General features: G+C 41.6%; 1 protein-coding gene across 7 annotated transcripts in view; it reads left to right on the forward strand.

Moving 5' to 3' along the window:
* Positions 1–14835, forward strand: part of CRB2 (crumbs cell polarity complex component 2) — a 76616-nt gene that overhangs the window by 36537 nt on the left and 25244 nt on the right. For 5 of the 7 annotated variants that reach the window (XR_012654046.1, XM_075054613.1, XM_075054609.1 and 2 more), the window contains 5 exons: positions 8382–9083; positions 11390–11585; positions 12127–12266; positions 12745–12927; positions 13890–14003. Coding sequence is in view for 6 of the 7 variants with exons in the window: in XM_075054613.1 (XP_074910714.1) it covers positions 8382–9083; positions 11390–11585; positions 12127–12266; positions 12745–12927; positions 13890–14003 (1335 nt within the window). In the remaining variant the exon portion in view is untranslated. Of the gene's footprint in view, positions 1–8381; positions 9084–10745; positions 10869–11389; positions 11586–12126; positions 12267–12744; positions 12928–13889; positions 14004–14835 lie in introns of those variants that run through there. The other 2 variants (XM_075054611.1, XM_075054612.1) reach the window with 2 other exon arrangements.

Here is a 14835-nt window from a genome sequence, read left to right on the forward strand (position 1 = left end):
TCAAAGGCATGAATATTAAGGCTTTTTTTAAAATGACTCTTCTAAAAGATGCTCTAGGCATTGCTAGTATCCCTAGCATCTTGCCGGGCCATTTATTCAGTATTGTCTTAGAGGTACTACCTGCTTTTTGCTTATCTAATCTTTATTTTGAGGTTTTTGTCATAGTGTCATGTCTTGCTTCACAGAGATTGTCAGATCTGATAAGCTGATAACCTGAGATGATAACGATGATGTTTAGATTCAGCCAGCAAGTAGTATCTCAGCCTGCGTTTTCACTGAAGTATAATTTCTCCCTTCTATACTATTTGCACAACAACAAAAAAAATTAAATAGTTGCTATGGAAAAATGCAGAGGAAGAACTTGACTCTGGGCACCAGGATCTTGAGGGGAATTGAATATACCTGATCCTAATGTTGACAGCAACTGAGCATGAGACCAGGAAATTCAGACAAAAGCTGATGGGAAGTGGTTGGGGGGAGAGGTAGCAGCTGGTAGGTGGGAGCAAACTCCTTTAACAGAGCTTCTCCTGATGGCTGGCAGAGGTAGTAAACTGCTGCAGCTCAGGGACTTAGTAGCTGTGACCAAACATTGGGATTTGGGAAAGTTTCCTATGCCCACATCCCATTTTCTGATGTTGAATAGAAAGGCCCACCGTTAAAGTAGCTGTCAAAAGATGCCCATTACCGTGTTAAACAGGACAAGGAATACAGGTTAAGGAATAATTAAGGCTAGGTGAAAAATCAGTGCCAATTGTTAGCATGTCATAAGCTTGTCAGTAGTCTCAGAGAATTTCAGGACCTTGTTTTCTGATGCTAGTATTACTAGGAGCAGGTGCTTTGCTCAGGTCTGAGAAGAAAGGGTTTAATCTCTGTGTCAAGAAGGAAATGGGGCTTGTAAAGCCCTAGGATGTGTAAAGCTGCCTAAAAAGGCCTTGTACGCTCCCTGGACAAGTACACTGAAGGTACTTCCTAAAGGAGGATTTGATTTTATTCTGCCATTACCTTCCATAGCAGATATGCTATCCTTCTGAAGTTAGCAAGGGTGGGGAAAAGAGAGAGTGAACAGCATGAAAACCCCTTTTCAGACCTGTCCAGTCTTCCTTCCTGGTGTGTGGATCCTGGGAACAGGCCACCGTGTGTACCCTTTCACTAATTCCTTACACTGACCAGGACAGGGAAAGATCAGCAGAGGTCAGCAGGGATTTACTAATATAAGCACATGCCTTTCTGTTGTCATGGAGACATAACTATTTCCATTCCTTTATTCAGAGTTTATTTAGTAGTTGTGTTACTCTGATACTTCAGGTGGAGGGATTCCCTTTCTACCCTTGGCCTCAGTATCTTTCTCTAGCAAGAAATGTGCTGGGGTGATCAGCAGGAGCACAGCCTGACTGGTAAAAATTGCATCAGGCTGGGGTTTTGAGCATTCATGGTTTAGGCACTTGAAGATTCCTCTAGCTGAGTTACTACTGCAGTGCAGTTGGAGGCTGCTGCTGGAAAGCCTGCTGTTCTCCCCTCTTGGTTGTAAATTGTCTTCTTTCCAGTTGTTGTAGTGAGTAAGGCAGGTGAAATACACCTGAAGGAAGCCTCTTTCTTCACAAGCCTGCAGTGCGTTTTTGTAAAAGGTGATAGTCATAGGGAGCAAGATTTAAAATAACATGAAAGTCAAGAAACTCGATAACAAATCCATGCACAAAAGGTACTTAATACATCATGACTGGGTCATAATTTTGGAAACATAAATAAATACTCATAAGCATGAAGCAGTGTTTTCCCAAAGTATATCACTAAAACAAGAGGATAATATGCCAGAATCCTGTCTGTTGCAACTTGTTTAACAGAAAACAAAAGTGCTACAGTAGGAGATGCAGTGTGTAAACTTTTTTCTCCTCTGTTTGGCAATCCTTCACAGTAATAGGTTCTTGAGGAGAAGAGTGCACATCCCTTTACTCTGCTCAGTTCATGTCATGGGGAAACACTGTTGGGCATACGTGTAGCCTGGTTACCCCTTAAAAGCATTGCAGCTTCAGTCTGGTATTTTCCATCCTCTGTTTTTTTGTCTTTTTTTTTTTTAAACTGGACTGTGGGTAATGCGAATTGTGCTGATTTTCTGAGAGAGAGAAGCTGAAGGGATGAGAAAAGTTGGACATATGCAGACCTGATTCTCATCCTTTTGTCATCCTGTTGTCTTAGAAAGCCTCACTTCTGATTGACCCAAAGACAGGAAAGACACAATTCCTTTTATCAGTAATGTTCCCGTAATTAGTCTGGGTAAAGTGCCCAATCTGACATCCTATACCACTTTAGAGCCTACCTTCTCTTCCTAGGTATTCTCTGCTTCCTGAGATGATTTGGGCATCTAGGAATGATCAAAGCCACAGCTGGAATGTGTAAGATTGGGCAAGTTTTCAGAGCTTAGAACTTGAGGAAATATATTTCATATTGTCGGTGGGAATCCAGAAATTAAATACACCCCGTTCTTTAATTGTCTTTTCTTTTGCTAGGCAATTGTAGTATTTATATTACATGCTGAAATAAAGCACCTCCATGTTATAGAGACTGCAAAAATCTAAATTCTTAATTCTGTAATACCTTTAATGTAAAGTATTAAAGGCTTTGAATAATTTCATTTTACGAGACACTTGTGAACTACCTGTTACTATTTTTTAAGTTGGGCAAACTGATATACAAAGTGGAACTGGCTTGCACAAGCTCACATTAAGTTTTTGCTAGGCCAGGAAATAATATTGTGGCATCCTGACTCTTCTGGCAGTTGTGTCTGTGATTGTGAGCATTTTGCTGAGAGATTGTACACAGGAGATAGTGAAAAGATGAAAATGTATTCTGAGTGCAGTGCACATGCATGAACAGGTATACAGAGATGGGTATTTTCAGTTAGTACCGCTGACTCTGCTTATAATTTTTTTGTGTTTGTGGAGATTATATTATTCCATTTGAATAACACACTAATTATAATTTTAAGAAAAAACCCCATCGATTGTTAAAATTGTCCTTCAGCATGAAAGAAACAAGGTAATCTCTGGGCTGATAACCCCGATGCATACCACTTCCCTGTTGGAATTTTAAGTGATCATTAAGAGCACCTTTAAGGTAGTTATCAGTGAAGCCAGTGTGAGGAGTTAGAAACTTCAGGTACCATGTGCATGGAAAGGGTGACAATTAAGGGGACCTTGGGAATCAACAACTTAAGCTGCTAAAATTAAAGTGAGAGAGAGAGAGATTCATGAAGATGTTCCACTGAGCATCTTCCATGAGGTCAGGTGTATCCCAGCCTGAAGGCATCCATCCTCTCTCATGGTTTCCCAAGACTTTTCAAAAACAAACTTGTGAAAAGCAAAACAAAAACTAGAAGCCAGTGAGTAATGCTAAAACAGCATGTCACAAGTGGTGAAGTAATAAAATGACTGAAGCTCTTTGTCCTGTGTATTGTCTTAGAAACTCATAATTGGTCTATAATAAAACCTTCTGCTAACATTATGTCAGGATGGAGAGGGGTGGCGGTGAAAGAAGTTACTTCAATGCAACTCATGTTGTGGGGGAGATTACCACTGAGATTTCAGAACATGTGTGAGATAACGGAGAAAAAAGTTGAGGGGTTTTGTTTGTTTTTTAAAGAGAAGGACAGAAACCTCGCTACAGCTCTTTGAGAGCCTCCTCCTCCCGCACCGTCTTTATCAGTTCCCATTTCTGCCAGTGCAGCGCAACAGCATCTTGTCCTGGTTAGCTGAAGTAAGAAATTCCTCAGGACTCTCTGGGAGAGAGAGAGTGACTACTACCAGGGGTATCTCGGATTGCCCAGCATCTTATTAATTTCTTATTTCTCTTTTTATTGGCTAGAAAACCCACTGTTGCAAGTGGCCTTTGACAAAATCATTTAGTAAAGGTATAAAGTATAAAATTATTAAAGCCAGTTATTAAAACAAAGCCTAGTAATGTAGCTTGTTTGCCTTAAAGTGATAAAAAAGGTCACAAACCTCATCTTTTAGGGAAAATCCTTGTCAGCTACCTTTAAAGTGTAAAACCAGACCTGTCCTGGCAGAGCTCAATGAATGCTTTATATGCAACTCTGTTAGCCTTTGAAGTTCCTCCTAATCCACCCCTAAATGCCTGGAACATATTCTTCAAAGAAACTGTAGGCTTCTCCAGTTTCATTTCAGAGTAGGGTTGTAGGATTGTATGACTGTAATGTATTTTTTTGTTTTTTTCATTTATAGACATTACTGATTCATATTCTTCTTGTGAAACGTAAAGGAAAATCCTGAATGTCATTGTTAATCCAGCATCAACTACTTTTGTGGAAAACTATAAACTCTTGTCTTTCAATGACTTCTTTGACCTGATTTTCACCATTTTCATGAAACAGCATAGTCTGAATTAAATGTTTTCATGGTTGGTATATTGTGCAGCAGGAAAATATAGTTTACTTATTTTGCTTATTAGCATTTGGTGCATATTTGTACGCTATTCACATTCATATAATAATCTATTCCAAAATTGAGAGGAATTATTGTATGCCCTAGGACTGATGGATGAAAATAACAAAACTAGAGCTAAAAAAGTATGTGTTCTTTCTCAAGCTAGGTGGTAGTCTAAGTCTTTGATACCTATTTAGTACACTGAATTCTTGCAGGCCCTGTGTTTAACTTCCTGGCAATGTCACGAGTGTTGTACTCACTTCTCACTGCTGAAATCCCCCTTTCTGACATCACTCTGTAACAAATTCTGTTTTGAATTAATGTCTCATCTGTGGAATTATTTAGCCAGAAGTTTAGCACTGCCACTGAATGAACATTAGGGCTATACTGATATTTACACAGGGGCATGTTTTGTCCTTGGGAAATATTCCAGTATTAGTATAGGCATGCTAAATACAGGGGAGTATACGATATAATCTTGGAGTTAGTGTTGTTAACACACCTGTAACCTCTACTGAATAGGGCAAACACTGGGTAATTTTCTGCAAGCTGCAGTTCACAGAATAATTTGAAGTTACTTAGATGTTGTTTCATTTCTTGTGATTTACACTGCAGTCTTCTCAGCCTGCTCCATGCATGCCTTATCAGCAATGCTGTGTTACTTCAGGATGTTTGTTCCAAGAAAGGAACATTTTCCTCCAAAATGAGGTTCTGCTGAAGTCATCACTTTTAGACGTAACTAAGGTTAACATTTGATCATAGAAAGTAGCTAAAACTAATACAGTAACAATGCAGGAATTCAGCTTTTCTCTATGCAGTCCTGTACCTAACTAGTCATTCACCACAGATTATGAGTACACGTAACTAGTTAACCACTGCTATTGTTCATGATCATAGTGAGTTTAGAGGAGATTGGAGTTCTCCCTATTACTCTACTGCTGTTCTTTGGTAAGCCTAAAGGGCCTCCTGACTTTTTAGTGAAGCTTTGTGTTTGCTTGACTTGGTATCTGTCTGTAGTTCAGCCCTGTTGAGTCTGCAAGTTTGTGTGTGACAACGGGGCGGTATATTTGTCACCAAATCTTTTTGTAATGGACAGGCATAATGACTAATACAGATAGTTGAGCATTGCAGTCATATGATGAACCAAAATAGAGAAGGTACAAAAAGGTATGTCTGTTGTGAAAGAACTTTGGAAAAGACAGGAAATAGCAAAGGGATTTGATGTTTATCTTTATTTGCAAGAGGCATTTAGACTGTCTTCTTAAAATGGAAGCAGAAAACTATGCATGTAGCCTTTGAAATTACTTCAGCCTGTCTACAGTAGCAGTGCTTGGTGATTCTGTTGAAATGTGAATTTCTTTGCAGATGGAGCCTGCTGCAAGTCGGAAAAGTCATTCTGAACGTGCAGTGGACTTGGTCTCTTTTTTACCATAGACTGTGTTCCTGGCCTGTGGAAAGTGCCGGCTGGGACTGGTTACTCATTAAGCGTACAAAGGCGCATATCTCCTGCCTAGTAAAGCTCTTTTGCAAATAGTTTCCTGGGCTCCCACTCTTAATTGCTACAGAGATTCCAGGCAGATTCCGTCATCCTTGTTTTCTGCCTGACTGGGAATCTGAGAATAAAAGGGTTGATGGCAGAATAATGAGATTGCTGGACAGTGCAATGCTCAGCAACTCTCCCCAGCATCACATGAGAGAGGAAGGGAGGGGTGGGCTGTAGAGATGATGCTGGGAAGAGAAAGGGCTGTCTAAATCCCTGAGCACCCTCCCTTCCCCATCAACACTGCCTCTTAAAAGAAGACTTAGAAACACTACAGTCTTTTGGTGGGAGGAATTTGAGGGAGGTCAGAGCAGGGGCAGGCTTTTGTAAACCAGTCTCCTATAAATCCTTTTCAGGCCCTGAAGTCGGATGCCTCCACCTTCAGGTACAAAGAGACTGAGAAGCTGATAGGGCAATGAGTTGATAGAAAACCACTGACACAGATTAACTGCTGGGTGTGTAGAAGGTGCACCAAAGCAAGGCAAACATGACCAAAAATGGGCTGGGATAATGATGGCACGAATGAGAGAATGTGTAGGGTCAGCTGAGAAGTGATGCTGTGTTGTGTGATCCTGGCAAATCCTTAGCATGGAGCATGGCACGTTAAAACAACATTTCTCAACTAGTAGTAATGCAGTGAAGGCTGAGGATGGGGAGCTGTGGGTAGTGTCAGAGTAACTGCCCAATCTCCACCTGCAGTTTTGTGGAGTTTCCCAGGGACTGATTTCTGTCACAAGCTGGCCCATAGTTATGTGCAGAAGGCAGCAAAAAGGGCAAAGAGCTGCTTACACAGTGGCATCTAAAAACACGGTTAAATGCTAGTGATTGCCTGACTTCCAATGGTAGGCAAAGTCAGGATTGTCTCACCAGAAGCAGTAGCTATTTCTCAGATACCATTTGCAATTTCATGAGCTTTATCTCTGCTTTGTGGCCATAGACATTTTCAAAACATCTGCTATATAGTTGTTTGCAGAGTTACTTCCAAGTTTGGATGTTTCGTAACACTTATGCAGGAATCAGTCTGGGGTATCTCTACCCCACAGCTTTTCTCCTATGTATCCTGGAATGGAGCAGAACAAAAAACTCTAGTATCAGAAAGCCACAGTGGGATGAGGGGCTAATGACTGCTGCCTTTGTGAAGGGAGAAGTTCACTGTTTGCATTGCCTTTGTCTCTTTATACTATTTTTTTTTTCCTTTGGAAAGTTTAATTGAGTCATTGAGTCCAGGGCATATATCCTAATTCTAATATCAAGGCAACTGTCTCCTGTCCCCTGGGCTGTTCTGCCCTTTGACCAGATTGTTTCACAAAGTGAATTTGAAATTTCTTTTGGAAAAGAAATGAGGATTCCTCCTATTCTTCCATTCTGCTCCTTTGACAAATATCTAAATTGAACACTTTTTTGTTTTTTATATCCTGTATCCTGTATAATCTCATTTATATCTATTAAATTTGCAGTCCCATGGGCACGTCCCATCACATTTCTGGATGGTGGAATTGCTTAATGGGGCAAGAGCCTTTTAAACACTGCCATTTTGGGGACAACAAGGCATTGTGCCTGGGTCGAATAAATTGATCACATCCAAATGCTCCCAGATTTAGGGCAATCTGGTCTCAACAGTGGTTGCTGGTATTTAGATATTACACTGGTGTTTTGGCTCTGCAGATACTAAGAGTTTGGATCTAAAAATGTCGTCAGTATAGTGAATCTCATCAGTCTCTGCTCTTCTTTGCTGTTCTCATAACGCCTAAAAATTTCCTGCTGTGTGAATTTATATTTCTAACCTGTGGGGTGAGGGTGCCTTTCCAGTGGTTATCAAACTTTGAGTTGCTCAATGTTATCAGAAACTATGTGAAATGTGCCAGTTTGGAGTTTGGGTTGGATTGTTTATGGCAGCATCTTCAAACCGGTAGTGAATTATCTGAGAAAAAAATTGTATCCTCAGAAGGAGGAGCTGGGACATAAAAAGCCACAGCCCATATCTTAAAACATACTGTCTGCCTCTGGATTTCCAAGCACAAGTCCTGTGCTCTGTCGGTGAAATGGGTCATTGAATATTACACGAAGTTCATCTTGTGAATGGATTTAAGGTGATATGTTTCACTGCTCTCAAAGTGACTCAGGGATGAATAAGCACAAGTAAAATAGTTGGTTTATGAGCGCCTCCTAAAACTAGTCACCGGACTTAGCAAGAAATTCCTGATTGCCATCATATGAAGGCATATTGTGTTGTCTTCTTTATAGTAATTGTTTGGTTCTCCAGCGTCCTTCTCAGCTAACAGAACAGCCCCTTGCAGTGTGTAATTGAGGTGGGTAACCTCTGAGTTGTATGTGGTGATTGGCAGAAGAACTTTCTTCTTTAGGGCTATGAATACTGACTAACAAAAAGTCTCTTTTCTCAACAGGAACTTCATACTCTGAAAATGATAGCAGCTGTTCCTCATCCCCATGTGAAAATGGTGGCAGCTGTAAGGATTTGGAAGAGGGTTACCAGTGCACCTGCCCTGTGGAGCCTGTAGCCTATATGGGTATAAACTGTGAACTCCTCTATGATGCATGCATTAAACATGAGTGTCCTGCCCGTAGGATTTGCAACAGGACTCCAGGACTCCTGGAATATGAATGCATCTGTATGCCTGGCTTTACAGGTATTGATTGTAACATTAATATTAATGAGTGTGAGAGCAACCCTTGTAAAGATCCTCATTTTGAATGTGTAGATAGTGTAAATGGATACACCTGTGAATGCCAAACAGAACTGAATGGAGAAGGCTGCCAAACAGAAAGCTCTGTGTGCTCTAGCCACCCCTGCCTAAATAACGGGACATGTGTCGAGGGTCCTGGGGAGTATACCTGCATCTGCCAGCCTGGCTTCACCGGGGCCAACTGCAGAGACAACATTGATGAGTGCGCCTCCAACCCCTGCCAGAACGGAGCCATCTGCCGAGACAGGGTGAATGAGTATAGCTGTTTCTGTGTGCCTGGGTTCCAAGGATACAACTGTGAAATAGACATCAACGAGTGTGCATCCCGGCCCTGTAAAAACAATGGCACCTGCCTGAATGAGATGGATCACTATTTGTGCAAGTGCGTCCCCGGCTACACAGGTACCTTTCATGCTCGTGTACTAGCCGGGTGGTTGGGTTATGTCTCACTGTTCATGTAGTTCCACAGTTTGCCTGCTGCCGATGTGTCTTGTAGTGTTAGTAGCTGTTCTGAGAAGCTGTTGTTTTACAGCTATGAGACTAAATCTCTGTTGCAGGACTGATATTTCTGGAGTGTTTGTACTGTGTGTCAATAATGGTGTAGGGCTTCTTGTTGAGGCTTTGATTCCCATGGATGGTGTGGATATTGAGAGATATGGATCTAAGAGTGGAAGTTGGTGGACTGTCTGAGACTTGAGTACTAGATACAAAGTAGATGTGATTAGCTCTCAGTATGAAATTAAGGGAGATATACAAGAAAAGAGATTTATTATCAGGAAATATGTATACATAGTATTTCCAGGTATACCTTATCTCTGCCTATCTGGCTTGCAGTTCTTTGTCCTGTTCTGCAGGATTTCTGAGGGAAGTAGTCTTTTTGGAATAAAGTGGCTTTTAGTTGGAGATATCTTCTCCAATTCTTTCATGCCTGGTGAATGTCTTTTGGCATGTGACTTAAGTATCTCTTTTTTTGTGCATCTGTGCTAATGATGACTCAGAGAGTAATCTACACCTGTGAGTTATTTGTGAGGGAGGCAGTGGGGGTTTCTCCTTTCTCCAGCCCTGCTTATCAGAGTGGAATGCAATTGTACTGCGCCCACGTCTGCCTGGTACCACCTAGCACATGAACTTTCTCAGTGTTACTTGTTGTCACAGACTGAAGTGTTTAAAGAGTTAGTTTGCTGCAAAGGAATGCTGCTGATTACCAGTGGAATGAGGAGAAGTTACAACATCAGGAATGCAGTCCTTGATGCTGACTCACTCTCTGATAAAAATGAACAGAGATGAAGGAGAAGAACCCCAGAATTTCTGTGTAGGCCTTAAGATTACCGCTGATTTTGAGTATCAAGCATAATTGTCTTTGCGAATCAGTTTCTTTTTTATCTTTATGCTGAATCCTCAATTCAGGATTGTGGGATTCCCCTGCCAAGGAATTGATAAAATGACACAGGCAGCTGGAGGATCTTGTTGTGCTCCAGGTTATTCTGATGTCAAATATGAGGTTTTGCCTTATGATCTAGTGCTTCTTCCAGCGGTTCTAGCACCATTGGCTAGCAAGGCCAGGTTGTTTCCTGGTGCTTGCAGCTGGAATTTGGGTGAAGGAGGTTTTGCGTGGGTATTGACGGGTTTGAACCAGCAGATTAGGGGGCCCACATTCCATCAGGATTAGGATGGTCATGTCCACTATGTGGTGAGCCTTTGCCAAGAAAGGGAGATTAGATGAATTGGCAGGTGCCACTGTAATGACTAAAGTTTGGAGGTGATGCCAGGCCATGGACAACTCAAAGAGGTGGAATATAGTATGATAAGATAGTTGCATAGAAGTCACACAGGAGGCCTTATTCTGTCAGGGAAAGTTGAGACTTTGGACCAAAAATGCGTGACTTGCTGTTATTCTTGACTAGTAGTATTGGAGCTAACACCTAACTTTTAATAGCATTTCATAATAAAATGACTTACTAATACCTAGTATCACTGTAATTAGCATTTTGCACTGCTTTAATGCTTTTTTTCTAGGTATCTCAAAGCAAGTTACAAATATTATTTAAACAAATGGAACAATGTTTTGGAGAAGCAGGTAGAGATCACTTTTCCCATACCCAAAATGCAACTGCCTCTGATGTAGAACACTGGATCTGATTAATAGCAACGCAACACAAGTGAAGAGTACCATGTCTAACTAAAACTGTAAGAGCTATATCGTGTATAAAAGTTTAAATGACACTGACTAGCAGTGAGATTCTTCTCTTCCCATCCCTGTCCTCCCTGCCCTCAAAGGATCCCAAACCAAAACAGCTATCATTAGATTTTTTTAAGAACTGTGTGTAAGATCAAGATTTTATGGCTTACTCAGAAAATGGATGTTATTTGTGAAGTGCTGACTGATTGGCTGCTTCAGCAAACCTGAATGAAAGACACTAAAGCTTTGCAAATACTGGAAACGATTTCTAATTTTGATAGAAGACTAAAATCCAAAAGTTTAGACAAAATAATTTTGTTTGAAAAAAAAAAATTAAAGGTCCTAATTTGTAAGAATCACATGCTGTTCACAAGCTCCCAATATTCTTATGGCAAAATTAGAACACATCACTATGCTAGCCAGTTTGGGTTGATAACATGGCTTTTGTGATTCCAGCTCAGAAGTCCAGGCAGTACAGATACACTTTTCTGGATTTATAACACAGATATTTCTCTGTTTTGTAACAAAGGTATGAACTGTGATGCTGAAATAGATGAATGTGATTCAGACCCTTGCCAGAATGGGGCCTTGTGCAATGATCATGTTGGGTTCTACACCTGCACCTGTGCACCAGGTTACCAAGGAATCCACTGTGAGGTGGACATTAATGAATGTGTGAGCCAACCATGCCAGCACAATGGGACATGTCATGACCTCATTAACAGGTAAGAAATCAGTATTGTTTGGTCAATTAGATACCAGCACTGATCTAAAGGTCTATTTAGTGTAACCTGTGAAAATTAGACTGGAAATCTGTTGGGGGAGTTGGATTTCGTTTAAATGTACATCCTGGTGGTCCCAGTGGCAGTAACTGAGAGTGATTCATGGCAATAAGTGAGAAGACCCCTCCCAGTAGAAGTCCTAGGATGCATAAAGGAAGGTAGGAAAAGATTCCCGTTATTGCTTCCAGCTGACATATCAGATACAAAGGGAAGTGATTTGCAGAGCATGAACAGCAAACACAACTGCTGAGAACAGACCTGTATGTCTGAATTTACCTTTTTGAAGGTAAGATGTGAACTCAGAGGCTGCTGAGGGTTGTCTCCTCTGTCATTAGTGTGGCCTGTCTGTGCAGATGGAACTGTCTTTTTCCTCTGCCCCACAAGTGGGTATGAGGACTGACAGCTTAGCTCCATTTGCTCTTTCCTCATACTGGGCTTTGCAGTCAAATTAAAAGCTTATGCATTGCTCTGTTTTGCTCCACAGCTACCGTTGTGACTGCAGTGACACAGGCTTTGAGGGGGACCACTGTGAGTTGGATATCCTGGAGTGTGCCTCTGAACCCTGTCTGAACAGTGCCACATGCGTGGAGGGAATCAAAAACTACAGCTGTGCCTGCTGGCCAGGTAGGTTAGAAATCTATTTTGCTATGCTGGCATGTAGGCACACTGCAATGGAGATCACGTGCTAAATTGCTGTGTTGAAGTAGTAAAGAATTAATGATCATACAGCATGGTCCAGTGTGATTTTTTTCATTGTCTGAAACAGTGAGGCTGCCACTGCTGCCCTTTACAGGCCATCCCAAGATCCAGTTGACCTCATTGCTGGGAAATGTGTCCCAATTCTCAACCATAAAACTGTCTTTCTCTTTTCTGCCTTTTTGCATCATGTGGTTTTTTTTATCATGAGGTAATGCTTTCCTGCAAATCGATTAATTGGCTCCTGCATTTGACATAATGGAGAAAGTGAAGGACCCTGGGACTCCCTACTAGATGAGCTGCAGTGTCTTCTGGGTCTTATTCTCACTTTCAGGGCAGCCACAATATTTGGGAGACTCGTTCTAGTGAAGTTGTACATGGTGTTGACACTGATGTCTCCTGGCAGGTTACACAGGGCAGCACTGTGAAGAGGATGTGGATGAGTGTGCGACAAAACCCTGTCACAACGAAGGTGTGTGCTTTGAGCGATCCAACCAAGCCTATTATGGAACACGACCTGACTTCCCCAGTAATTTCAGCTATAGCCAAGCAGCTGGTTTCCTCTGTTGGTGCCAGCCAGGCTTTGCAGGTAAGCTATGTGGTAAATGTTCATCCTGTCTGCACTTTGTAGATGGTGCGTGGTTTGAGTAGATAGGAATGGAGCAATGTTATCTGTGCAACAAAAATCACTTAACGACTGGTATGTCAGAGGAGGCTGGTACTTCAGAGGGGGCAGCAGCCTGATGCATCAGGAACATGCTTCTGTTCACATACTGTGTGAATATATTGCAGACAGCTGTCTGAATGTCATTCTCTGTCCAGCAAGCCTGTCTCAAGGCTGAGGCAACAGCCTAGGCACTTTACAAGTGCTTTGATGAATGCCCTCTGGCTGTGCAGATGCCAAGGTGGTTTCTCTTTGTCAGTCTCTCATTCATATGGCAGAATTCATCCCTACAGGATATCTGTGAAACTCCTCATCAAAGGAAACTAATTCCCTGGAGTCTCAGATAACTATTCTAGGTGTTTCCTTGATGAGATTACTCTCATGACAGCAACTGTATAATCAGAGTGGGTAGGAGAAGAGGGGGTTCTTGGTATCTTGCTCTTGGAGCTAGAAGCTCTGCGGATGTTCAGCTGAAATACCACTCTTCCCCTGGTTTATAGATATGTATAAAAGGCTGGATTTAACAGCTGGGGAAATTCCCTGGTAGGAGGGGCTAAACAGTAATACTTTTTTTTCTGAGAGAAAAATGAGTCTTTGGTCCACTATTGCACAGATGGGAATGGTTCAGAAGTTGTGATCCTGCCACTGCTGCCTTTCATGACGCTGGAAAATCATTTGACCTTTCCGTACTTCATTTTCCCTAATTGTTTCGGTGATAGTATCTATTTGTCAGAGTGTCTGGAGAGACATGCTATAGTTTAAGAAATTCTTTTGCATTTTTAGATAACAGAAGTGCAAAAAATCATGAATGCAATTGTAATTCAGATTCTTAACTTCGCTTATGCATGTGTGCACTTAAGGTGGTTGTTTGTGTTTTCACTTTAAAGGAGAGACCTGCTTTACTAACATTGATGAGTGCGAGTCCCAGCCGTGTCAGAATGGAGGGCTCTGCGTGGACCTTATTAATGGCTTCCTTTGTCATTGCCTACCAGGTTATTCAGGTAATGTTGGTGAAGGGGGTTGGCTGGAATTGGGTCCTTCTGCTTAACTAATGCTGAGCTGCTGCATTACTGCCTGGCTGCAGGACTGGATTCCAGCACTGGGTAGCCCAGGCTGCTGAGGAGGACTGTGGGGAGTGTAGTAGTGGGATGTCTGCAGTTCAGGACTCAAATGCCATGGGAAAGCTATGTGATTTTGGTCAAGGAAGTTCATAGGCTATGAACTGAATTTTAAGAAGTAAGACCAACTATGTAGAAGAGTCTAAGATCAGAATATCTAGGGGATCCATATCCTGGAGTGAAAGTTCACTGGGAGAACTGTGGGGTTTCTTTTATACACATACTATGAAGGTGAACAAAACCAGCCTTCAAATAAAAAAAGGGGTGCTTAACATTCTAGTTGTCACAGGCTACTAACTATAGCAGATTGGATCACCAGCACATAAAACATCTGTAAAACATCTCCATTCCCTAACACCCCTGGTTGATAAGAGCCAGCAATTTTGGCTGAAGGCAAGTAATCTGCTATGTTAGGAGGTCAAAAGGTCTTTGTGATGTGAGCAAATGAAGCCTTCTCTGTTTACAAGGGAATGGGGAGTTTGGATTCTTACACAAATGCCCTGCCTGACCCTAATGGGTCTCGGTTTTCTAGCTGAGAAACTAGGGGATGGTGAATATTGCACATCAACTCTGTTGGGAAGGTACACTGCTAACTGATACTAAACCTCATCGTAGTTTAAAATATTCATTCTCAGTCTTCTGCATCTTTAAATTCCATGTGTACTCTCTGTTTTGAACAATTGAACACCAAAAAGTAGTTTATAGGAAAGGTGGT

This window comes from Buteo buteo, chromosome 23 (genome assembly GCF_964188355.1).
Source record: "Buteo buteo chromosome 23, bButBut1.hap1.1, whole genome shotgun sequence".
NCBI classification, from domain to species: Eukaryota; Metazoa; Chordata; class Aves; order Accipitriformes; family Accipitridae; genus Buteo; species Buteo buteo.